The following is a 25,290-nucleotide window of genomic DNA, read 5'->3' on the forward strand; positions in this document are numbered from 1 at the left end:
CAGGATTGTTGTTAGGGGGATTTTGGTTAAAAAGAATATACGATTTACCATTACCAAATATACCATTTTGATTAAAAGGAATATACCACTTTTTTATCACTTCAGTCAAGTATTAAAAGGCGTTCTGATTTTTGTGCTTCTGAATTATTGTAGCCAGGGTGATCTACAAGGAAGGAATGAAGAAATGAGATGGACGTCGTCCATAAATGCACAGTGTATTCATTTACCTTCAGCTATGTGATTTGAACTCTTTCAAATGCAGAAATACTAGGATGGAGGAAAAACATGGAATGGGGAAGAAGAGGGCTTCAAAAAAGCCGAGACGGTAGATTTTTATAGGTAATTCTGCCCAACTTGTACCGACTCCTGCAAGGCTTCAGTAGCAGCTGGAACAGGCTCCCGAGGCAGACTTTTATCCTTTCTCCCTCCCACGCGGATCCATCTGTGAGACTGCTTGTTCTTGCTGCTCTTGCTGAGAAACTGGATCGAGCTCAGAAGCATCCTGCTCTTTCAGACCCTCTGCCAGAGTCTTGCTAGTTGAGGAGGGCTCTGTAATCCTGCGAATCTACATATTCCCAGGTTTTACACACAGTCAGTTGCATTTCTGAATCTGCAGCTCTTCTGTGAGCTGTGTTCCTGCTTTACTCTAAAAAAAATTTTCCAAGCTGTTGACCGCTTTAAATTGGAGCTCCCACAGGGTGAACATGATGTGGTATTTCCAGATTTGCTCAGGTTCCTAAAGATCACCTTTTGTTCAGAGTCTTGGATTATGCATCAAAGGATTTAGGTTCACTCGTCATCTGCTTGGTGGTTCCAAAGCCTTGTTTTTTTCACTTTTATGTGTATTTGAGATACCTGCAATGCTGCTTCGACAGCAATACTTGTTGAGGTCTAAAAATAGAGGAGATAGGAGCAGATCCCCTCTTTGGCTAGACAGTAGTATTGCTGTTGGTGTGGAATCTGTGGAAGCAGAAATAATCTTAGTACTCTCGTGTACTCCTACCAGTGAAGAAGGGACACACAAACTTTTGGGGTTTCATGGTGTCCATCAGAAGATCTAAGGTTTTTCTTTTTAGGACATGGAGGCAGCCTCAGCTTTCAAAGCAGCTGTAACTGTTGATCAAGGTGGTGATTTGCAAAAGTGTCTGTAGATGGTACCGTGAGGGATTTTGTGCAGGACATGCAAAAAGCATATTTTTCCAAGTAGCTCTTGATTTAAAGCTTAGTGAGGGAAATTTGCAGACTTCTGCGAGGGGCAAGCTCTAATAGTGGCAGGTATGTGTTAATTTAACATTGAAATGGGTGAAGAGGTCTTCGCTTCTACTGAAATATCAGTGTTCCCTGTGTTTCCAGTTTGGGCCAGTGTCTCAGCATTGGGATTCACACAACCAAAGTGCAAGGGCTGCCACCAGAGTTGGGTTTGAGCAGCTTGCTTTAATTTGAAACACAACTGAAAAGAGCCTGGAAAAGGCAGCCTGATTTAAGGAATCTGCGTGCCGTGGACATTAGTAGTGGAGTGTTTCTTGACAATAAGAAGCAAACGGGTATGAAACTGTAGAAAGCAATTTTTCTTGATTATTTTTATTGATAATTTCTGCTACATGTAATTGGATTAATTATTTCAATATAGGTTTGCTACCCTTGAATAGCTGTGGATTAGTTCTCTGTTAATAAAGTAGCTCACAATTAGTTAATAGTGTCTTGCCATTTGTGGCTGCTGTTCATGTTGTTTTCTTTTAATGCCTGACGGTGCCTTTAGTGCATGTATAGCACTGCTTATATTGCAAAGGCTTGCTTAACAAGCCACTGCCTGAAATAATAGCAGGATTGCGCCAAAAGCAACTACCAGGGACTGTCTAGCAATGTATTATAGCCTTCACAGAAGGAACTGCGTAAATACAGAGTAGGTATCGGTTATTCTTGGAGTCTTAATGTACATATACTATAATTTAACACTTAGGACAAATGTGGTTAAAGATTGAGTCTCTTTCTGAGCATTATACTGTACAAAACCTGTCACACAAAGTTAAAATGTTTAATGTGAGCACATAAGCAATAAATCTGCACAGTGTATATTTGAAAGTGGAAGTTTAAGGGAGAGGCGGAAACACAATATTTGTTCTACTCTAGGCTGTCATGTGAGAGTAGCACTCGTAATGGCTGGCATTGAAATGTCAGCATTTGCTAAACAAATGTACTATGTTTTAATTCCTTGAAGTACGGGGTAATTTCTTAGATGTTTAGTACATTTGAATCGTTGTGCTGAGCTTTTGATCTTAAAGGTAGGTACCTCTGGTTTTGCTGCTGCAAGGTAAGAGTATGGAAACAAGAAGTTCAGCAAAGATGGGATGCCCTAATAATAACAGCTGGAGTGGTCAGTCTGGATGTGTGACTGTGACACCGATGTACCTAGTAAACTATTGGTGAGAAGCTATTTCTAACAGCTGTATTAGGTTGGGTTTTCTGTTTAATTATTAGTTACACAGTTCTAACTGTAATGAAGGCTTCAGGTACTCAAACTGATTTTGCTCTCCATTCTTCTTCCTTGTGGATCCCTGGGTGCTGTGTAGATACTTCCACCTGCCAGTTCATTTGAGTGTTTTCTTTGCCTTAATGAATACAGGTGTGCTCACCACTTATGTGGAAACTAATTAAGAGCTTGTTATGCGATTTGGGTGCAATACAGAACCTTACAAGGAGTAAACTTTGTATTTTGCAAGGTGGGACTGTCACGTCAGCGTAGGACAAAGCAGAGCTGAGTTGATTTTGTGACCGTGTAGGTGGGCTTTTGTCTTTAAAGGTACTTGATTGCCATGTTCTCCAGCAGCATCCAGGAAGGTGTACTTCAGGAGGCATTTCACAACAGGACGTGCACATGGTGACAGTTCTCTGAAACACTCTCTTGTGAGCTGGTGACTTGTCTCATGGGTTTCCTGGCCTTGTGCAGAAGCACTTGATGTTTGTCCTCTTTTCGAGGAAGTTTGTCCATTTGCTTTTGGAATTCAGGAAAACTTTTGCTTTCTCCAGCACCCCAAGTCAGAGTTTCTTAGTGCATCTAAGAAGGAGCATGTAATGCATTTTGCTTCAACTTTCCATCCAAAGTATTTTTTTCTGATATGTTCCCTCCCTTCTCTGTCTACCCAGCTTGTCTCCCAGAAAAAGGATGGGAAAACCTTCTTGCTCTGAAAGGAGATGGAAAACAGAGTGATTGGTGACTTACTGTACTGTATTCATCATGATTCTGCATCACTGTAATATCCTTAAGTCATCTCTGTTCTGGCCTGAAGACTTATAATCTGCTTAACCTCTATGAGGAATTTATACCACACCTCTGATAACTTTTTTTTTCTTCTTCTCTTCTTTTGAAACTCTCATATTGTGTACTTGGAAATGGAGGGGGAGCGTCCAGATACGCACAAAGTATTCATGATTTTGGAGGAACTGAGCTAATACGACAGCAAATTTGTTGTTCTGTTTTTATTTTCTATTACTGTGATGGTATTCTAGTTGCTCTTTTGTCCACAGCTGAACGTTAAGCTGATGGTGTATTTTATAGTGCAGCCTGTTATTCCTGCAGTATGTATTTAGAGACAGAAGCATTGTCTTCGGAAACTTAAAGCTATTTGAGAGGATGTCTGATGATGTTTGAGGCTTGCAAATATGTTTTCTGGGAGACCTCTGTTTTAAGTATTGTTGAAACTGTAGGAAAACCAGCACTTCTGGAAGTGGGCAGTTCTTGTGAAACTTGGTCTCCTGGGACAGATTCAGTAAAGCTGTGTTTTGCTTGAGAAGTAGTATTTGAAGTGATGTTGTCGGAGGGTTGTGTGGGTCCTCAGGACTACCGCCGCTGTTTTTTGTCATCTTGCAAAGTGGTGACTCTGGTGACATAGTCCCTAGAGAGAAGAATCAGCCCGGGAGACTGTTTCACACTGCTGCTGCTCTAAATAAAGATGCAGTAAATCATTTTGTGGTCATAGTAAATTATTATTGCTTTCAAATAGCTATATGCCTCTTCTTTGTCCCGTCTTCTTTTCCTATATAGATCCTATATTGGCGGTATTTTTTAAAAAACTCCTGAAAAGCAAAGGCAGGTGTTGTGTTTTGCTTTTTTTCCTCTAGGTAAAGTTCGGGATCTGTTGTCAAAGGAGAGATCTAATCAATAAGCTCCAACAGAGGCACTGCCTCTCATTAGGTCTGTGCAGAGCACGTACGTGCTGCAGCATTGGCTTGTTCGCAGGCTGCATGTTAGGAGTAGGAATCCAAGCAAGCATCAAGATGATGCTGATGTTGTCATCTTCTTACATGGAGCATAGATGATTAAACTTAATACTGTTTGCCTGTTAATGCAGCAAGGAAGCTAACACCTTGGTAGATTTTGGAAAAAAAATAAGTAAAACCTTGTTATTGGTGTAATCTGCAGTGTCAGGCAGAAGGATTGGTCATAATGCTTTTTGTAAGATGGGTGTTTCCATGGCTTTTGGAGGCCAATGCTAGAGCACTGCTAAAGAAGTGCCAGGATGCGGAAGGCGTTCTCCTAGCATCCCTTCTGCTGTTGTCTTCACAGAGCTGGCTTCCTTGCCCTGCTAGAAGGCAGCGTCTTCTACAAAGCTGTTAATGTTCAGGGGTCTGAAAGGCAGAGCAGCTTTCTCTGGACCTAGAAATAAGCTTCAAAGCACAGCAATGGGTATTGTAGATGTATGACTTACACCATTTGATGCATTGTCAGCAGGCAGTTAGGTTTGTTTAACTGAGGTTTTCAAGTGATCTTGTCAGCTGGCTGTAGTGTTGCCATCTGGGGGTGTTGATGGTATGTGTCTGAGAAGGCCTGCAGATGAAGTGAGGTCATCGATAGCTGGCTATCCTGAAGCAACCAGACTGACGACTTAAAACAATCTTGAAACTTCACCCTTAGGCCAAGATTTTTATCTTGGCTGAAGTACTGTAGCAATTTCAGCTCTGAAAAATGGAGCTTTGTAAATAAAGCTCTATCATAATTTTAATTACTGGTTACTGCATAGCTCTGCTTGTGACTAGTAGAGAGGCACACCTGGAATGGGCTCAGAAGAGGAAGGTGAACATTTATACTGTCAAAACATTCATGTGGTAGGAACTGTAAGATTCCTGTTACTTATTATTGGGGGGAAAGCTTTCAGTAGCTGCAAAATGTATGGAAACAGACTTGGAAAACTGTTGGATTCCTTACATTTCGTAGTTCACATGCAATTCTGTCTCTTAATGGTTGGCTACATCCCCAGTAGGGAAAAAGTGGTCTTGGAAAGTGTGTGGAAGGAATAGTGTAGAACTGAGTTGTGGAGCTGTATTGTGTGTGTGGTTTTGGGGAGGGACAAGCCTGGTCGTGCAGTTGGAGAGGAAGAAGGTGAGGAACCTTCTGTTTTAGAGAGCTGTTAAACAGTTCTGTGTTTAGAGCCAGATGCTTTCTCCCTATACGCATTATTCCCGTGTATAGGTGGTTTGTCACCATGTGTGATAACCCAGCCTGTTGATGAATTTGCCACCTTTTTCTTTGCAGCTTCTGGAAGAAGCAGTTAAGTCTCATGAAAATGTTTTAAGCAGGCGCATCCCTTCCTTGACATAAATGCTGAAAGATCTGCCTGCCGTACTGCTGAGGACTGAGCGTGTTGTGTAATGTACTTGTTGGTAGGAGGTGAATAAGAGAAGAGCTAAAATGACCAATGGTGCCTTTAATCTAGGGAAGGTGTATAGTAAGGGATGATGGTTGGTTGAGGCACCAAAAAAATTGAGAAACAAGGTGCCCTTCCTGAGGCTGCAGCCCCTCAGTCCGTCTCTTAGTGTACGGTGACTGCAGATATGGAGGCTCATTATCAGCTGGTGACAAGGAGGTGATAGGACACTCAGGCTGTGGCTACCTTCTGAACCAGGGACGTGACGAGGATACAGCTGCAGATGCTCCAGCCGGCATAGCTTTAGGGAGCATGTGCTCTCAGGCATACCCGTAGAAGCAGCCTGAAATAAATAGGCATTAATTTGCTCCTTTGTGCTCCTCTTCCAGAGTTTTTCTAGAAATCCTGCAGCGATCAGACTCTGAACAATTCTGTGAGGTGGAAAGCTTGATCATCCAGTTCTGTTTGCTACACCTGATTAAGTAAGAGTGTGCGTTTTTCACACCTGCTTGTTTTAGTCTAGAATTCTGCTCAGTCTTTCTGTCCTGTAGTCTGAAACATTCAGTGCCATCCACTGTCTTGTGTGCGTATGCTCCTCGGGCGCCCATTGCTCTGTGCCTAGGGAAGGACTCCATGTGAAATGCCAAAGCTGGCACGGTCACTATGCCACTGGCTGTTGTCAGCCAAGAAAATTCACCTAGCCAAGCAGGCAATCCTGGGGCTCGCTCGGAGAAGGCAGGCAGGCTCAGCGAAAGTCTTCCATGGCAGCGGTCATCCATCTCTTTTTCTGCACACTGGAGCCCAGTGAGTCTGACCCCAGCAGGAGTGCAGCGAAGCCTGCGGTGCCCGTGATCCTGCTCCCCCCAGAAAAGGAAGCTGAGCGACCTGTCTGGCCATAATAGTTGGTTATGAAGTTACTCAGGAGAGGATCGTGCTGCTGTAAACAAACACGTGCTCATCCCCATCATCTACAGCGTGCGTCTGGGTTAGCGGTGGGCAGGTTGCCTAGGCAGCTCATCCTGTCCATGACCCAGTCCTTGCCCATGCATGAAATGCTTGCGAGGAGCATGCCTCCGGACTATGTGTGGGGTGGACTCACTCTTCTTATGGCTGAGATGTGCAGGCCAGAGGTGATCGCCCTCGTCCTGGAAAGCAGTGGAGTAGAAGTAAAACAAGCTCTCATTGTTTGTTTGTTTTTCTTTTGTTTATTTATTTATTTATTAAATGAGAGAATTTGCTTGGAAAAGCCTACAAACCTCCCAATGTCCTAGGCGCAGGGGTAGACAGCATTTTGCTTCTCCTAATTTGAGAAGTGTTTTTGTGCCATGGTGGCAAAATGACAAATTTACATAAGAACTGTTGCAGATAAGAGCCTTGACCACTGTGGAAATGCCTCATTGGACTGCATTGAGATCAGCGCAAGTGGTAGCTGAAAATTAAGAGTTTAGTGGTGAGATAAGTTGTGAAATTAATGCTGTTTGTATCCTGGAAACATCTGTTTTGCTTACACTTTCCTCAGTCTTCTAGAAGAAATGTAGGAAGCATTTGAAAAAAAAAAAGTTTAGGTGAACTAAATCTGTAGCTTGTCCATCTGATCATCGTTATTTTGTCGTCTCTGCTCTGACCAGGCACTAGTATTACTAAAACATGCAGAAACTTAATATTTTGGGTCTTTCTCATGTCTGACTGAATTTAGATAGACCTTTGGGGGAAGAAGTGGGAATAGGGAAGCTGGTGGTGCTGTTAAATGGATTTGCTGCTACTGTTTCAGTTCAGTTTCTTTGGGAAATGCGTACACATCTTCTCACTGTTCATGCTCCGTACTTCATTCTTGCACTGTGAAAAAGAGTCCACAGAAATCTGTTAGCTGCATTCCAAACTGTTCCTGTCTACAGCTGAGATTGCTTCTGCTGTAACATTACCTGCTGTTTTTATTGGAAATACATGATGTTAATATTTCGCTAATGCCTGGTCTAAGCTGACCCGACTCTCTTCAACAGGATGTGCAAATTAATGGAACTGGAAGATCTTGAAATTAATGGAACTGGAAGTCTCTTCTGTCTTTGGGATGGCAGAGATCTGCGGGGATTAGAAAAGACACTTAAGTAATTTTCTCTTGAATTTGACACATAACATGAAAGAGCGTTCCAGGTCTCTAAAAATGCAAGATGGGCAGAGGAACTTGGAGACTAGTAATGCCAAGACACTTGGGGTAGAGAGAAACAGCCAGTTAAAGAGGTTTTTTAATGAAATGCAGCGAGGAAGGCCTCTTTGTTCAGCAGTGTCTGCTCGGGCATTATTCTGCAAACCAGTGAAGTACCATTATAAAGCTGGGCCCGTCCCACGTGACAGTGGTGGTATTTAAGTCTTAGACCTGTTTTTGCTGCCTTACTGGAAAGGAACATGAATATCTGAGCATGATAAGAGCTCTTCCAAGAATAGACGGGACTACTTGAAATGTAATGGCACAGATAAATTGTGGACAGATGCTCATTGTGCAAGCGGCAGTAGTAGTTAACTATCATAATCATCCCCCGCCCAAGGAATATTGCCATCTCTTTGCTGGAGGTCACCACACCCTCAGATCTGCTGGTGGAGCAGTTTGGGGTGAGTGCTCCCTGCTCTGGCTTTGAGCGGAGTCAGCTGGATTAATTTGGATGGGTTAACTAGTTGGCTTCTGCCAGCAAGGCTGACTTCATGTCTGCAGTGGGGTAGGGAGTGCTGGGGATAAACTGTTCTTGCTAGCCAAGCAGTGAGGGCAAAAATGCCTTGCTGGGGCAGTGAGGATCTCCTCCGGGTACCAGCTCTGGGTTAACACGTCATCTTCAGCATCCGGGAGAGGTTATCTGTTGGGAGCCTGAATGCTGATGACTTTTCTTTTTTTTTTTTTGGTGCAAAGAAGGGAAATAACCTATGGTTGTGAAATACTTGGCATAAAGGGTTTAATCTGTTTCAGCAGTGTTAGCTGGTAGCACGTATCAGCGGCAGGTCTCTGTGTGTGTGTTAAAACAGAGCAATCTCCCTGAGATACCCTGCCTGTAAAACATGGCTATTTAAGAAATACTGGATGCCACTTGGTAGAAACCCCCCAAGCCCCCAGAATTGAACTTCAGGACACCCTGCAGCAGGTTCTTTTGGTGTAAATATTCCTGTCTGCGTTGGAGACACCATCTGTGGGGGCCTCTGAGGTGAGGGTTTCTATAAGCTAGGGTATCTACTGCTATTATATTTTTATTTTGGGGGGGGGCAGGGGCACACTAGGTTCCTAACTCAGTGGGGTTTTTTTCTCTCTTCTTCCTCCCTCTAACGTACAGCTTAAAAATAATTCGGAACGGTGGATTTTTTTTTTCTTTTTTCCCCCTGGGACAGTATGAAGTTGCTTCTTAATAATCTGTTGGAGGCTTGGGCAGAGTGGGAGTGGAACTGATTGTGTGGGTTTTTTCCCTTCCTGCTCCAAGACCACTTCTTGGCACTGAGGAATTTTTCTTTAGACTTCTTTGGGGAACAGATGCGTGAAGTACAGTTACCACTCATACATATGGCTTTTAAAATATGGAAGCTGTTGGACTGAAGTGGCTTCATATGGCGCTTTTGGAGGATCAGAATTAGCATGCAAGTTTGGGTTTTTAAGACTTGAATGTGTAGTTGAAAAGTGGGGTTTTTTTATTGTTTTTTTCTTAATGATGTTAAATATTAGTCTGCGCTTTTATGGTTATTAATTAAAATTACATCTATAACTCTGAAAATTACTCTCTCTGCAACCTTAATGCCTAAAACGGTATCCTAGTTTAATCTTCTGGGGATAAATATGCTATAATGTGTCATTTAAATGGTTGTAAATACTAATTCTCTAATGTAGCCATCTTTTTCTTTAATTACAGGTTCCCATTTTGAAAGCCATTAGAAGATATTCTGCCACCCTATTGGATTACTTCCTATACAACTCAGCATGTCACTGTGCCCTGGATTTTATAAGGTGGCCATGATTTAATCCCCACTTCCAATTTCTATGTATTGGTGAAGCATTGGAGCTCTTTAGAGCTGCTGTTACTTGTGTGGAAACTGATCCATCTTGAATCCCTTCTCCAAAGGACTAGACGTTACTAGCAATGAGCTCCCAAAGCCATCCAGGTAAGGGCAAAACCACTTTAAATCTAGTAACAACAGCAAAACGCCATGTGTTTGTTGCATGAACAGACTTTTTTATTATGTTGAAGCGATAATCCCGTCCTTCTCTCTGTACTCGCATTGTTTAAAACTGAGACTTTGCATGAAGATGGAAAATTTTCTTGTTGTTACAAGGAAATATTGCCATTCTAGGTTTCTAATTGTTCCATTACATATCCCTGAAAGTTGTAGGGTATTTTCTGAGATGTTAACCAGATGTTTAATTTGTTAAATCTATGCTGGTAAGTATTGTACCTGCTGATGAAGTAGTGTACCTCTAAGGAGTGGTCATGGTTCTGGTGGTGTGTCTTTATGGATATTCAAAAAACCTCTTTGACTTTTAAAGTACTTTTTAGTAAGAATGAATAGTTTTGCTGGAACAAGAGTCAATTGATCCATCTCAATATTATCTGGGGGATTATCCCTAATGTGTCTTGTAATTTAAGAGGTATGATTCATCGCTACAAAATTGCATGTTTCTGTTTGTCAAGAGGATCTGTAGATACATGGTTACAGGCTTTCTAGCATAAAGTGGTCTTGCGCATTTGTATTCAGTGAGTTTCAGGTAACTTTCTGGTAGGCAGAGCTTTGTGAGCTTGTGCTTTGGAATAGGAATTTTAATTGTGCTCTGATACACCTGCTTTGACTGTTTCAGTTTATAGTAGAGAAAATGACTGCTGGGAAGCAAGTAATCCAACAATGGCAAGGCACGTGAAAGTACTTAGTTAACTATGCCTTCGAGAGATTACTTTTGTGACTTCAGTTTAATCAGTTTTGGGTTAACAGTCAAATAAGACTGCAGTTAAAAGCCAATGAACAGCTCCTAAGATTTAAGGAACTGTATATTTGTGGGGGAAGAGTTTTATATTTGCTTCGTAACTACTTCTAGCAGCCCATTTGCGTTTCTGAGGCCAGGAGCAGGGAATGCTGCAGTAAATAGGGATGCTGGAGTTTACAAGCAGCAGTGTTGAAAATCTGACCCTTACGTAGGAACTGAAATGAGTTTATAAGCCTCTAAAATTATCAAAAAGAAAAAATCTGGCTTCTGCTTCCAAAATGTAGCAGTCTCTTAGATTTTTGAAACTTGCATCTGGTACTATGGAGAGTTGTGAAACTAAGTATATTCGCAGAGTAGAGCGCATGTAGGTGTTCACCTGTGGCACGTTTCTTGCAATGTGATGTTTTTCAAGGGATCTGTTCTTCAAGTAAATGAATAGTTGTTATTTGAATGCTTTCCTGCCTCAAATATGAGTGAGACTGTGGAGCCAATGGCCATCTGCTTTTTTTTCTCATTGTGGTGGGATTGGTTAAATATATACCTATATTCAGAAACCAACAAACAGACCTAACTTGATATTGCTTTACCTAATGAGCAGCTCTCCAGGTATTTGGGAAAGGGGGATGTCTGTCTTAATTGGGCTGTTTTGTTGACACAGGGGTATTGGAAGCTTGCTGCTGATTTGTCGTCTTTTCCTTTAATTCATCTACTAACTCTTTTTTTTTTTTTTTGTCTTTTTTGTCTTGCCTCTTCTTATTGGTTCTACTACTTTTGTTCAAGTTCTGTGCTGATGGTGTAGCAGGGAGCCCTGTAAGAAGGGCTAATGAAAGAAGGCAACCTTCTTGGCTCTTGTCACATAAGGTCTTAGAGTGAGGTACGGGATGGCTCAGTAACAACAGAAGTTGTGCCTACTGTATGAGTGTTTGGTAGAAAATAAGACTACTAGTAGGGGAAAGTTTTGTCTGCTCTGGTAGTTAGCCCTTTGAAACATAAAGAAAATGTTGCAGTTGCATTATTTAGAAATATAGCTCAAATGTATTGATAGTAATCCTTGAAGGAAGTGTGATAGAAACTCAAGGCCCATCATGAACTATTGCACTGGAGATCATTTAAAGGCTGAAAAACTTTCAGAAAATTGAAAAAGCAGAAGAAATGATCTTGTGGTGGTATTTTTTTTTTTTTTTTTACTGAATGGTGTTCTGCAGGTGGGCTTTGTATATAATTATTTACCAACGGTGTTAACTTCCACAAAGTCTTAGTTCTCATGAAATGCTGTCGAGAAATTGTCCCTATGCCGTTTCTCAGCTTTGGGTTCTTAATTTAGTTGTATTTCCGAGCATTGGTTTGAAATTCTGCAGTGTATCATGGTGCTTTTTACCCCTGGCTTTCACTGTGGTATTATTACTGCTTATTTCTCTTTTAGAGTTAGTTTTATAATAATCGGTAGAAATATTTTCCAAACCTTGCCAAAGATGACATCTGGACTTCTCATGTCAGTTACGATAGCTATTTTGATTATACGGCTACAGGTAATTATTGCTAATGACATGCATTGTTTAAGGGAAGGCTCTGGCTTAACTCAAGAGCCTATTAAACCTTGCTTCAGTGGATACAAGTTTTCTTCTCTAATCTTCTCCAAACCTATCACTAATAGGATGTTTTAGGAACAGGGTCATAAAACTGTTGCAGCGTAGATGAATGAAAGTTTTGTTTGTTTGGGTTTATTTTTTCTTTTATTTTTCCTTTCACTCTGCAAAGCTCTCTTGTGAGAAATGTTGGGTACTGAAGGCTTCGCATTGAACAGGGCAAAAAGTCATGGAGAAAATTAAGTTGTCTAAGAAAAGTATGACTTCTGCTGCCTCCCCCAGGATTCTTCCCCATCACTGCCACTTTTTTTTGTTGTATTTTGGAGTGAATTTTCTCAGAGAATGAGAAGTAAGAATGCCCAGGTGGGAAAAGTTAATCCTGAAGAGCTTCCAATGGGTAAATCAATCTGTCTTGAGCCCTAGACGTATGGTAAAGATCTTGAGCTTTGTTTTCTGGGCCAAAAGCGCACTCCCCAGTCTCCTACTTGAGCCTTGGGTTAAGACCAGCTTATGAACTGAACTTTCCACAAAATCTCCTCCTCCTTGCTTGACGAACAGGAGAATCAGGTGGGCTGCTGGTGTCCCTTCTACCACAAGAACTGTGCGCCCATTGCACCAATTGCTCTGGAGGAATGACCAGCTCCCTGCAGGTGTCAGTAGGTTTTGTGGATTCCTGGGCAGGAATGGGAATTGCTTTGAGTGGAACTGCTGGGCAGGATGAAGTGGGAGGGGAAAGGGGCTGGAATTGGAGGGTGGGGTGGCAGGAGGACATGCTTTCCTCTGCAGGGATGGGAGCAGGAACCACATAGACCTAATCAAGACAAAACTCAGAGGCATCACGTGCCCCTTGACTTTTGGCAGAGGAGTCACCGCGTCTTCCAGCGCTGGAACAAAGCTGAAAAAAATGCTGAAATTGTGCTATAAAAGATCAAGTTGCTGCAAAGTACAATTAAGAAAATTAGGCTCATTAAGATAACATTTGGGATTATGACAAAGCTTGGGGGGGCAGGGGAAAGTGTGTTTAGTTTCATTTCTTAACCTGTTACGTTGCCCACAATTTAAACTTACCTTACATAACCCGTGGTGCTGATGCTGCTCATCTTACCCAGTCTGGCTGAGTTGTGAGTATGTTTGGGGTTTTTTGTTTTCTTGTTTTTCTTTTTTTTTCTTTTCCCCTCTTATTGACCTTAAATGATTTCTTGCGGTCACCTTCTACCTCCCCCATTAATTTTCAGTGGCTTGAGTTTCACTATCATTTGGTTCTTTAATCAGTAAAGATTGTTCTGCTGATACTAGTTATACATAAAGATTAGTTTAAAAAAAACAAAACACTTAAAGTTAATCACTCAACTGATTTGTATTTGTTTAAAGTTCACTTTCCTTTGTAAAAGCTGAAAATCTCCATGTTCAATGAAGCATTTTGTTTATGAAATGTTATCTTACAGGAATTAGCCAGTCTGAATGCAAATGCTATATTCTTTCTTCAGAGCTACTCTTGCGGAGATGCAAATTTTATTTACATTTTGAAATGCTGAATGTTTGATAATTAGGAATATTGAAGTTTTAAGAATGAGCTGCCTATCTGATATGGAAAAATCTGCAGCAGGATCATTAAGACCGAGAGGAGACACCAGAGAAAGCAGAAAGCTTCATGATCGCACAACACTAGGAAAATGAGTTAGCAAGTCATGTGCTGTGATTTGCTAGACTGATAAGTACTTTCGTATGGTGTTTTATCTGCTGAGTGCAAGAAGCCACTCTCCTTTCATACTCTGTGGCTCAATGAGGCACGGAAAGCCATTTCATGCAGTATACATAAGAGCTCTCCCTGTTACTCTCTCAAACATTTTGCACCATCCAATAAATATTTTATGTGTTCTCTTTTTAAAGATTAAGATGTTTCTGTGGAGATGCATTTCAAACTGGCTTTAAATGACGCTGACCTACTTTCTGGCAGTAATGAGTTTGTTTCTGTAAATTATCTGGGGGCAAAAGCATTCTTTCAATAAACATAAGCGCTACAGGAGTAAATTCCAGTCCTCCTTTAGCAGGGCTGGGGCACAACTGATACTTGGTGGTTGTCATCTGTAAGAGCATCTGGACGTGGTGTATCCCTGCTTCCCCCTACCTGTCTGGTGCTCCTCATCATTATAGCTGGATTATTCTACGCTGGGCATTCAGGCTCCTATTTACAAGTAAAACAATACTAGGAGTGAGTAATAGCGAGAACCTCGCTATCTCTGATGCTGTCTCTTGTCTGGATGGAAATACAAAGATTTCTCCAGACCTGTCCTCTTCCCACACTGCCATGTGTGTGCGCTTCATGGGAAACTAAACTTTTGGGGAAAGTTCCAACTGTTTGGCAGGCCCAGCGAGGTGACAGGATCTCCTTTGAAGGGATGCTGCCACCTGTCCTTCACAGCAATAGGGTCAGCGTTGAGCTTGTGGACTAGGAACTTAGTAGCAAGAGCTACTTGAAGCCGTTGCCCTGAGCAGTCTGGTCCCCCAGGTTTGGAGTGACTTTGAGGTTGGCTGAGAAGTAAACTTGGCGACAAGATCTGGTAGTGAGAAGCTTTGGGTAGAAGAACTGAAAACCCTTGCAGATGGGAACTGGGCATGTCTCCATTTACTTTTCTTTCTCCAACCTATGACAGAATACCTACTCCACTTGCATTCTGATTCTTATATGTGTGTAAGCTGAGCCTGTCCTGGATTTTCTCTAAGAACAGTATCATTTTGAGGACCTTGAAAGTTTAAAGCTGCTACCATGAAACCTGTGAAGTTTTCGCTTTCTGGAGCATCAAACAGTTAAGACTTTCTGTACAAGATTTTTATTGTACCCTCAAAAGAGAAGAATTGTTTTGTGCTTCAACTTGGGGTTCAAGTTGAAGTTCCTTCTAGGTCAGTGTCCCTGCTAAGTACATTCCTCTCATTTCTACTTTTTCTTTAAATGCAGTTCTTGCACTTCGGAATTCTTTAAAAGCCTTTTTCGAAAGTAAGTTTTTTAGCCTATGATGTATCCTGCAGTGCAAAGATGAGAAGCAGGTACTTATGATGAGAGGCAGAGGACTCTGAATTATTTTGAATGATGTACAGGGTAGGAAAAAGAAGTAAAAGAAGGTAGTACTTTTAAAGTCAGATGATAATGTTTGAGATAGTCCTTGGGACCTTGTGTCTCACTTGGAAAGGAGAGAAACTTTTTTCTGTATGGTTACTGCATTTTTGTTATTCACTTTTGGTCAACCTCAGTTTGACCTGTACCTTATCTCATGTATACTTCCCCAAATAAAACTTGTACCTGGACTATAACAAGGAGTATATTCTCAGCATTTATTTTAAATTACTCAACTTGTTGCCTTCGTGCCACGCTCTCACACTGATGAGGCTTGTTTGTGTGCCTTTCATGTGGTCAGATCAATTAGGACAGAGCTGATGTTGAAGGAACACTTTAGTCATCCCATTGATTCTGAAAGTGATTCAGGAGCAGAGTCCAAAATTCTATTTATTCTCAGATGGATGTCAGCCATACATGACATTTTTTATCCTGTAAGTCTAGGAATTTAGCTATTTGGCTACCTGTACTTTTACAGGTACTGCTTATCCTCACTGCAAAAGAAAAAGCGTTGCCTTATTTTTGAGAGTTTTTGGTCAAAAGCTTTTGGAATTTTTTTAAAAGAAGTTTTCATATTGTTGAGTTGGGGAGAAGAGTGGAGAAACAACTGCAATGACGTTTCTTCTTTCAGTGTAGTTTTTAGTATATATTCTTTTTTTATCCCTTAACATCTGTAGAAACTGACTTTACAGTCAGCAAGTAGCCAGGAGTGGCTGAACATGGAGTACCAGGTGCCTTACTGGAGAAGCAAAAATTGCGGATGTGTTAATTTTATCATCCTTCAGTAAAGGCTTGGCAAGTCCCTTTCCCTCCATAGGTTGCAATGTACCATGAATTTCCCCTCACCCTTTGTTCTCTTCTGTTTAGGCTGCTAAGCGAGAAAGGCCTTTGAAGTGCACTGACACCTGCAAGGTTTGAGGTACCAAGTGGAGTGGTCAAAAGTCTGGGTGAAGCATGGAATACTTCTTAGCCAAACTGTGACGGCAGAAAAGCATTATTACAAATAAATGAGAGTGATCTTATTCATAGGTGACACCTATGAAATACAACGCTGCATGGATTTTAGGGTAACTTTATATGGCTGTTTTCTAGTTTTTGTGATTTTGCTCTTAGGAACTTCAAAGATGCTCAGTGGGATTAGATCTCAAATAATTGATTTAGCTAACTAACTGGTAGTGTTGCCCAATTACTGAGGTAGGATTAGCAGAGTTTAACCCTCTGCTGTGTGCTTCAGAGTAAAACTGCAGCATCCACTTTGGTTTTTGAGCCCTTGCGATCGTCTGGCCGAATGGAGACTCAATGGCAAGTTGTGCAGTGTGTTGCTGTCCTCTTTTCTATTCCTATCCCTATCCCTTCTCTTAAATTTTTTTTTTTTTTTAATTTCTTGAGCTGTGGTACTTGCTGTTCTTTCCCTTGTCCATTGGGGTTTCTGAGAGTTAGAGGCTGGCTGGGGCAGGGGCCACGGCTCCAGTGACTTCCTTGCAAGAAGAAAATAGGCAAGTTGAATCTTCTTTAGCATCTTTCATGTGATAACTAATGAGAAACGGGGCATACAAATCATTCTTCCTTTTAAGAAAACTAAAATTAGTATATCAGCAAATCTTTTAAACCCTTTGTTTCTATAACTGAAATCAAAATACTGTTGTTTCATCAGTTACTGAGGAAATCAGATGCTTTACCTGCAGTGCCCTTGCCCGCTTTGAAATGTGGAATGGCTCTTGGTGTTCCCTGCAGGAACTACTGTCAGGGTTTGGCTAAATGATGCTCGAGAGACTGATGTGCTGAAGTAAATTTTTAGCTTTTCAAAAGCTAGTATTAGCTGAATTACATACAGAAAAATACTCATGGGCTTTTTTGAGATCCTCCTGTCTTCTTGCGATTTCCTTGAAATTGAACTAGATCAAGATTACTTAATATCTTCTTTCAAACAAAGAAGTGTGTGCTGACTGTAACGGTTTAGGGATTTGTCTTGAATTTCAAGCGTGATTCAAGCTTAATTTTTTTTAAGGCTTAAAAAACAGATAAGTAGTATGTAAAAGCCCTTTGGGACTACAACAGATCTGGCAATACCCTGGAAAGCTGCTGTTGCAGCTTATGGACCTTATAGCACAGCCATGCTCTGCCTTCACCTGGCTTCATGGGTTACCGCTTCACTGATTTCCCCACCACGCTGCTGTCAGCCCAAGGGGAGGGTCCATATCAGGACCGTAACTGGGAATGTTTGCTGGTTAATGCACTTGTATTCACAAGTTCTTCAGCTAAGTCTGTTTACAAAGGTACTGCTAAACTGCTTCTCTTTGATTGTCATTTAACTTTCCTAACAATGTGTCTTCCTGATTGTGAAGGCCTTTCCCTGTCCGCCAGTATCTCTGGAGAAGCTCAGCTTGAAGGTACCACTGGTGGCACCAATTCTTCTGAGTGTTACCAGAAGCCCGTGCCTGTGTGGGGGGTTCAGTGAAGCATTTTTAATCCTCCTTTGAACACCAGCAGCGCAGGCTTTGCCAGGGAATCCACAGACTAGACTTAATCTTCCCAGTGTTTGTATCTGGTCTGCTCAACTTTGATGAAGCAACATCAGATTTATTTTGAAGGCATGAGTTGTGAAGTCTTGAGTGCATTCTGCAAGGATGGCTGTGCAAGGTCAGCCCTGGGGAGACCAGATCTGGGAGCCTGACCACATCTAGCTGTGGATGCCTGGGAAAGAGGGTGAGAACAGGTAAGATTGTAGCAACAGCCATTAATATATCCTCTCAACCTCTAATCACGTATGACTTGGGATTTTTGGGGGCTGGGTGTGGTAAATTTTACATTATCGATCCTGTTGCTTTTGGAAGCTGCTTAAGCTTTGGCATTTGCAGGGAGTTGCATAGTTGGACCTTGCTGCATGAGGAGTGTTGCATTGACTCCCTCTGTTTCAGAGCTCACGCGTCTGAAATCGATGTTTTTGAGGGTCTGCTTCCTTCCACTGAGTGTTGAGGAGTGGAGTTGGTGGCATCTGAGGTCTTCACTGTAAGCACTGGACCTGGGTGCTGGGATACTGATGGAGATCAGTTGTACAAAACCGTTCCATCACTTTTGTTTTGCACTGTTTTGGTTGTACCAAGGGATGAATAATCCCAGTGCTGAAAAAAAAATAAATCATCTTCCTTTGTGTATTGGTACTTGTTGACTTGAACATGAGCAAATAGGATTTTGCCAGTGACACCTTCTCCTCCAGGAGAGACTCCTACTGATGGGCAAGGTAAAGCTGCTTGCAGTGGAGGGAACTACTGGAAGCTGTCACCATGCTACAGCTGTGCTCTGTGGTAGGGCTGGGATCAGGATGTTGGAGAAATGACAGATGAATTCAAAGAAATTTTTTTTTTTTAAATCAATCCTGACCCTTTCACTATTCAAGAATCTATGTACTTACTTTGTTTGTAGGTGTTACGCTGCCAAACAACATAAATAGCTTTACAGGGAAAATTGCAATAGGAGTGAGGTCTAGTTTGTGAGCTTTGAACTGCTAGCTTTGGCTTCAGGTAACCATTTTGTTCTAAAAAGCTACTGCTGTAGTTGTGTAACCCCATCAGACTTGATGTAATAGCAAGGAGTGTGGGCGTTGGGGTTGAGGGGGTGTGGGGTTTGATGCCTGTCTTGGCAGTGTACGCATTGTATTGTGTATTTTGACTTTTTTTTTAATAGATGTTGCTGTCCATGAACTCCTGTGTAATGACTCTGCTGTCAGGTTTCACCTTCTAATCAATAGACCAAGATCAATGCAGTTATTTGTACGTGCGGTCACTTTAGATGTACAGCCAGTCAAGCTGGGTGCAGCTGGGAGATAGGTAATGCCCCCTTTGGTTGGTTTATTTGTTGAGAGATCAGAGGGCAGGTTTTTTTCTTACTGCTTCTGTAAAGTTGGTTTCAGTATTTTTGATCAATCAACAATTCTTCAGGCAGAGAAGTGTGGTCTGTTTTTTCTGGTGATTTTAAGAGAATCCATTGAGAAGGATTTTTTTGCTATTCTATTTCAGCATTAAAAACTTACACTTTCTAGTTAAACAGACTTCCCCCTCTCCTTTAACTGTTGACCTTTGTTTTTTGCTAGCTATAAAAAGAAATGTCTTAGTTTAAAACTTTTTTCACACTAGTGTGCTCCTGTTCCATAAAATGTTTGAGCTGCTCTTGTAGGAAGACATAAAAGCCTGAACTAGACCAAGCTAACACTCTTTCTCTTCTGTGGTCAAAAAATAACCCAGAAGGATAAAAATACCAGAGCCCATACACCGAACTCTGATATTCCATCCAAGTATTGAATCTTTGACGTTTGTCTCTTTAGAAAAATCTCTGAAACTTCCAAGTACTTGGTTTGTTCTAAATAAGGTACCACCGGTCTCACACAACCTTTGCCAGGAGAAGGCATGCAATCATTGCAGCTTAACAAACTCAGAAGCAGGGCTTTGGCATCTGTTCCCCACTAGCAGCAAGTATCTGATTGGCATTAGATTATTTTTTTTTTTTCTTTCCAGCAGGTGGAAGGCCTGTTTTGCAGGCTCGTAACTCTTTGACAGTTTTATCGTGATGGCTTCTTGGCAGGTAGGGGTGATGCTGTTCATTCAGTCTGCCTTAAAGATTCTTGGTTTGTGGTTTTTTTTTTTTTTTCTTTAAAATGTAGCTTTCTGGAGTAGCTTTTTCAAATAGGTGATAGGACTTCTGCCTCTGGTTTACTCCTTTGTATCCAGAATTGCAGCAGGTAGAGCCAACGACGAGCTTGACGGGTCAGGACACCTTAATTGTCACCTCTGCCTCCCCCAGATGCGTTTGAGACAGAGTGATATGAAGAAATACAGCATCAGTTTATGTTGAGAAAGGTTTGGGAACTCTCTGAATTAGTTTTCTCTTCTGTTTTCTTTTGCACGGGGAAAGGTAAGTGCGTTAGTTCTGTTCAGGCAGTAGCTCCTTGTGACTTCCGAAGTCTGTCTAAAAGAGCTGCTGTGTAAAAGCTCTCCTTTTAATTTTTTTTTTTATCACGTTTGTCACGCAAGACCTCAGCTTGTTGTTTTTAGCACTTCACCAAAGCGCTTTCTAACAGGGTGCTTGAAGAGAATTCCTCCTCCTCCACTGATTAATTTCTGGCATGGAGCATGAAATAGCTCTTGCGTCAATAAATCGTCACAACCTTTGCCTGTCTCAGTCAGCGTAAATACAGTTGGACTCTAACATGCCTGAAAGTAGGCCAGAGGTTGCTAATTTTGCAGCTGCAAAGTGGTCAGGTCCAAGACAGGGGATGCTTGGTGGGATATCAGAGCTGCTGCATTTCAGGTTACAAGTTGGGCCTCTCTTTCCCCTGTTAGCTTCTTAAATTCTTTAATTGTATTTTATATTAAAAAAAAATGCTGTTTTACAACTATCTTAGAGGATAACGTTTTTAGGCACATTTGTGTTATTTACTAGAACAAATGTGTGCGTTTTTAGAGCTATGAACAAATGCCTTTCTCATCATACCTCCCTTGCTTGCGTTATGTTTGCGCTAGTTATGAAATGAAGATCGCAGCCTGTGTGACCCTGGTACTTGAGGCTTTGCTGGTTTTCTTCAGTGACCCTGGCTGCTCCTCACATCTGCTTATCTCTTGCTGGCCTGGTCTTTGTCAGTTGTTTCGCAGCTCGGCTGTTGCAGTCCTCTGTTCCCAGACTACCTGCGGGTTATCACTTCAGAGATCATAGAATCACAGAATGGTTCGGGTTGGAAGGGACCTTGAGGATCATCCAGTTCCAAACCCCTGCCCGGGGCAGGGGCACCTCCCACCACACCAGGTTGCTCAAAGCCCCGTCCAACCTGGTCTTGAACACCTCCAGGGATGGGGCATCCACAGCTTCTCTGGGCAACCTGTTCCAGTGCCTCACCACCCTCACAGTAAAGAATTTCTTCCTAATCTCCAATCTAAATCTCCCCTCTTTTAGTTTGAAACCATTACCCCTTGTCCTATTGCTCCATTCCCTCATAAAGAGTCCCGCCCCGTCTCTCCTGTAGGTCCCCTTTAGGGACTGAAAGGCTGAAAGCCAAGCTCAGAAGAGCATCTGCAATGGTTGGTGGCCTGCTTCATACTCTCTATCTTTAGGGATGCTTCTGAGTCAGTCCGAGACCTCTTTTCACTTCTTCACCTTTGGTCACTTGGGAAGGCTCATCTTTGAGCTGGTTGCTCAGGCTGATTTTTTTTCTTATGGTAATTCTGCAAAGCAGAACTAGTGTTTGCTTTTGTCAGGGAGAATATGGATAGCATTGCACAAAAGAAGGGGATGTTTTGGAGATAATTGCCCAAAGTAATTAGGCAACAGTCATTTGATCTTTAGATGGTCTAGCAATTGGATGAAAGAAGCTTTCTACAAAGCCATTTGCTTGAAGGACAGTTGTTGTGCAAACCGGGTGCTGAATGCTTGAAGAGATGGAAGGTAAGAAACCTGACGAATGACTTAGCAGATTTTAAAGACAAGGTAGAGCTTAATTTTTGGGAAATGTAGTGTCTGTATTTATTAGGTAGGAGGAAGAAAACTTGGATTTAATTGCCAGGATGACAGCACATTTCAAGTGCACCAGTCACTGCTATCTGTACGCCTGTCTCAGTTCAGAGATCCAGTTGCAAAGCTGGTCTCAAAAATAATAAAAAGTACATCTGAACAGTAAAGCAAATACTCATCTTCAAGTTGCTCTCCTATTGCAAAAAGCTGTGCAAGGTGGTTTCGGAGGGGTTTTGTGTGTGTTTTGTTTGTTTGTTTGGTATCCTTCTCTGCAACAAGTTTACTATTAGCAGTAATCAGGGTGTACTGAGTGTGGCCCACGCATTGCTGCGTGCCTTGTGACAAGCCACGGCAGTGGCAGGATAAGACAAGTTGTGCCGCTCAGATTGTTGGGGTGCTGCAGACGCCTGCAGGTCGGTGTCAGTGTATGGCAGTGGCTGATGGAGCTGCCTCTCTGCTGGAGTAACGCGCTCAAGTCATCGCAAAAAATGTCAGTAGCTTATCGACAGCATTCCTCCCAACTCCCCATAAAGCAGGAAAAGAGCAAAGCAAAGATGTGAGGTGTTTGAAGTGACTGAATACCACGAAATGTTGTCCTACTGATAAGGGACACTAAAGAAACATGATGGACTTGAAGACCTTTCCCCCCTCCCATGACGGAGTAGCTGCAGTCTAACACTTCAGACTCAGTCTTCTTGCTGCGTTTTGATTCTTGTGGAGAAGCTTGAGGGAGCTGCTGAAGAGGCTGAAATGATATGTGTGCAGCTGCTTGTTAGTGTGAACCGGAGGTTGGGATGCAACCTGCTGGTCCCCAAAACTCCAATGGTTTCTCCTTGGAGAATGCCTTGATGAAACAGCCTGCTCGGTCTTTCTGGAAGCATCTTCCTCCTCCCATTTGCATCACTAGCACCAATGCCCTGCATCTCCCCTGCCTGTAAATTGAGTAGTTGATGGACCAAATGGCAGAGAAATGTTAAGAATATTTCTAAAGTTGAGATGCATTTTTTTTAATGTATTCTCTTAAACTGTATCTAAATACAAACAAAAACTGCTGGTGGAGGGGTAGGGGAAAAATTCTTAGACATCCCACTCCTGGATGAAAACTTTTGAAGTTATTTTTGCCAATTTTGAGGAACCTGCTGTAGCTGCAATCAAACAAACTGTTTCTCAATAAACTTCTGCAAGTATTCTTTCTGTCCTTTGAAAAACAATCAATCTGTCGATCCTAATGCCCATGTCAGCCTACTGCAGGCGGGAGGAAGCCTGAAAGGGCAGGCCTTTGTGTGATTTGTGTCTTTAAATACTTTTGGAGATATAATACCTGTCTATTTGATGAGAAAACTGCCCATTTAAAGTTGACTTTCCAGAAAGGAAAGCCTGATTTGTTCTCAGCCCCAAGCAGAGATTTGACAAGCTCTGTGTTTTTTAGTACAGGATCAATCATGTGCCAAGTGTTGGAGCTGCAGCATTAATGTCTCCTCTTATCTTTAGTTGTAAACTAATATTCATAAAGAGATTTACATGTCTTGGTCAAGTTTAATGGATAATATGTGCAGTGAATAATGCCCCCCTCCCCTTTTCCCATTAGAGCTTGAGGCTTGAGAATTAAAATATTTCTTTAAAAATATTTCCCCTTGTAGTTTGTTTGTTGATACATCTGAGATGTGCCTGGTGGTGCCAGAGAAGCCACAAGATGTTGAAAGTTGCAGGAAAAGGCAGCGGTGGTTGTATCAGTGTGGCTTTTCGGCAGCTGCTTGCCCATACCCATGTCAGTGTGCAGACCGCATGGACTCTTTGTTATTTTAATTGTAAAGTCAGATGGTGGCATTTATGCTTTTGTGCTGTACCTATAGTGGGAATCTGTGCCTAGTCTGAATTGGAGGATCTTGGCAGAAAGTGACTGCTTAGGAGTATATGATGCTGTTAGACAGCAACAAGGCTGTTTTGAGTTGATTCAGGGGTGTGGGGTTACGTGCAATTATGTGTGCGTATATACGTGTGTGTATATGTCTATCCTAAATCTGCCTTGGTTACTAAACCGTGAATTTGTGAAGGACTTTTTGTTGAAGTTGGCTATGGGGCCATCTTTTGGTTCAGATACCAGCTCCGCAGAAGGTGCAGATCAGATCCTGTTCGCTAGCATGTGTGACACTGTGGTGTTGTCACTTGTCTGTCCAGCCTCCTACTGTTGGTGGAGAAAGTTTATTCCTTAGGGGTGTGTTAGGCTCGGGCTCTGCTTTTCTGTGGCTTGATGTTGGATCGGGGTGTTGTAGCTTGCTTGTCAACACACACAGACACTCTCTCTCTCTCTCCCTGTCTCAGGTGTCTGACATACCTTTAAATAAATGGGGTATCAGCCTGCTGTGGTATAGATGATAAATGATGTTGTGCTAAAGATGGGTTGTGTTTCTAATTGCTGAGTAAAGCTGTGTGTTAAATCAAGGTGTGCTTTGCCTTTCCCTGGGAATTGATCGCTGAAGAGATGGAGATTAAATACGTTAATCAGGCTGGGACATGGCATGGTTGTTTACCTCCATGGAGGTGAGGGCTGGTTCTGGGAGCTTTCTGGGCTGCTGTTTGAGCAGTGGAAGGTGCCCAGCACTGGCCATTACACATTCATGTCTGACTTTCTTTGTGCCTGAAGCCCCAAGAGGGGCCTCTGAGAAGTTGCTGCCCCGTCTAATGGCTGCTGCAGTATCAACTTCACTGGTGCTTGTTCCTGGAGCATCCAGCATGCTGGTAGTGCCCCATCACAGCATGCATAGTGTGGCAGGATGAATCTAGTAACATTTTTGTAAATTTTTGGGGTTGGCCACCTAGACACCATCTAGAGAAACGCCAGCCTTGGTAAGACTTAGGCTGGACAAGCGAGTTAAAACTGGACACAGGCAGTGCAGCCTTTGCCTGGCCAATGAGTTGGTAATGCATTTGCTCTCCGTGCTTTGGTCTCAGGGTAAGGGTAGGTGACACTGCTGCTGAGTAGATGCTTTCATTGAAAGCCAGTCCTTATTTGCCTTGCTGTTGTCCTGTTAAGGTTACAATATCTGTCAGACCCTCAGCAGCCCTTCATCAATGCCGAGCTGTAAGGAGGGCAGACCACAGCAGCCCATGCGCTGACTGGGACTTTTAGCAGGAGCAAGGGGGCCTTGTAGCCTAAAACCATATCGGTTTCCTTCCTTCTGGAAGGAAGTTTAAAATAGCTTCATATGGGCACTAGAATTCCTTCTTTCCTGCTTATTTTGGTTTGTATTTTACTGTTGAGGCTGCTTTCTTCACGAGAGGCTGGCTGGAGAATGGTCGTTCAGAAACCGCCAGTCAGGAGAGTCGGATTTTTACTTTTTTTTTTTTTTTTTTTTTTAGCTGTGGGAGCCTGACTCTGCTGTGTGCTGAGCCCTCCCTCCTGGGGAAGGTGAGGGGGGAGCAGGGCTGGCCTAAAGGAGGGTGCTTGCCCTGCTGCATTTTGCTTTTTCAGCTCTTGAAGCCTACAGAGCTCTGCAGAAGGAGCTT

The 25,290-nt window shown here is 42.3% G+C and overlaps 1 protein-coding gene across 14 annotated transcripts in view; it reads left to right on the plus strand.

The window, feature by feature from the left end:
• Positions 1-25,290, plus strand: part of HDAC4 (histone deacetylase 4) — a 262,543-nt gene that overhangs the window by 18,397 nt on the left and 218,856 nt on the right. For all 14 annotated transcript variants that reach the window (XM_074595478.1, XM_074595482.1, XM_074595480.1 and 11 more), the window contains one exon: positions 9,524-9,773. In XM_074595478.1, coding sequence (XP_074451579.1) covers positions 9,752-9,773 — 22 coding nt within the window. In that variant the 5' untranslated portion in view covers positions 9,524-9,751. The remainder of the gene's footprint in view (positions 1-9,523; positions 9,774-25,290) is intronic.

Source organism: Larus michahellis, chromosome 7 (assembly GCF_964199755.1).
Source record: "Larus michahellis chromosome 7, bLarMic1.1, whole genome shotgun sequence".
Lineage (NCBI taxonomy): Eukaryota > Metazoa > Chordata > Aves > Charadriiformes > Laridae > Larus > Larus michahellis.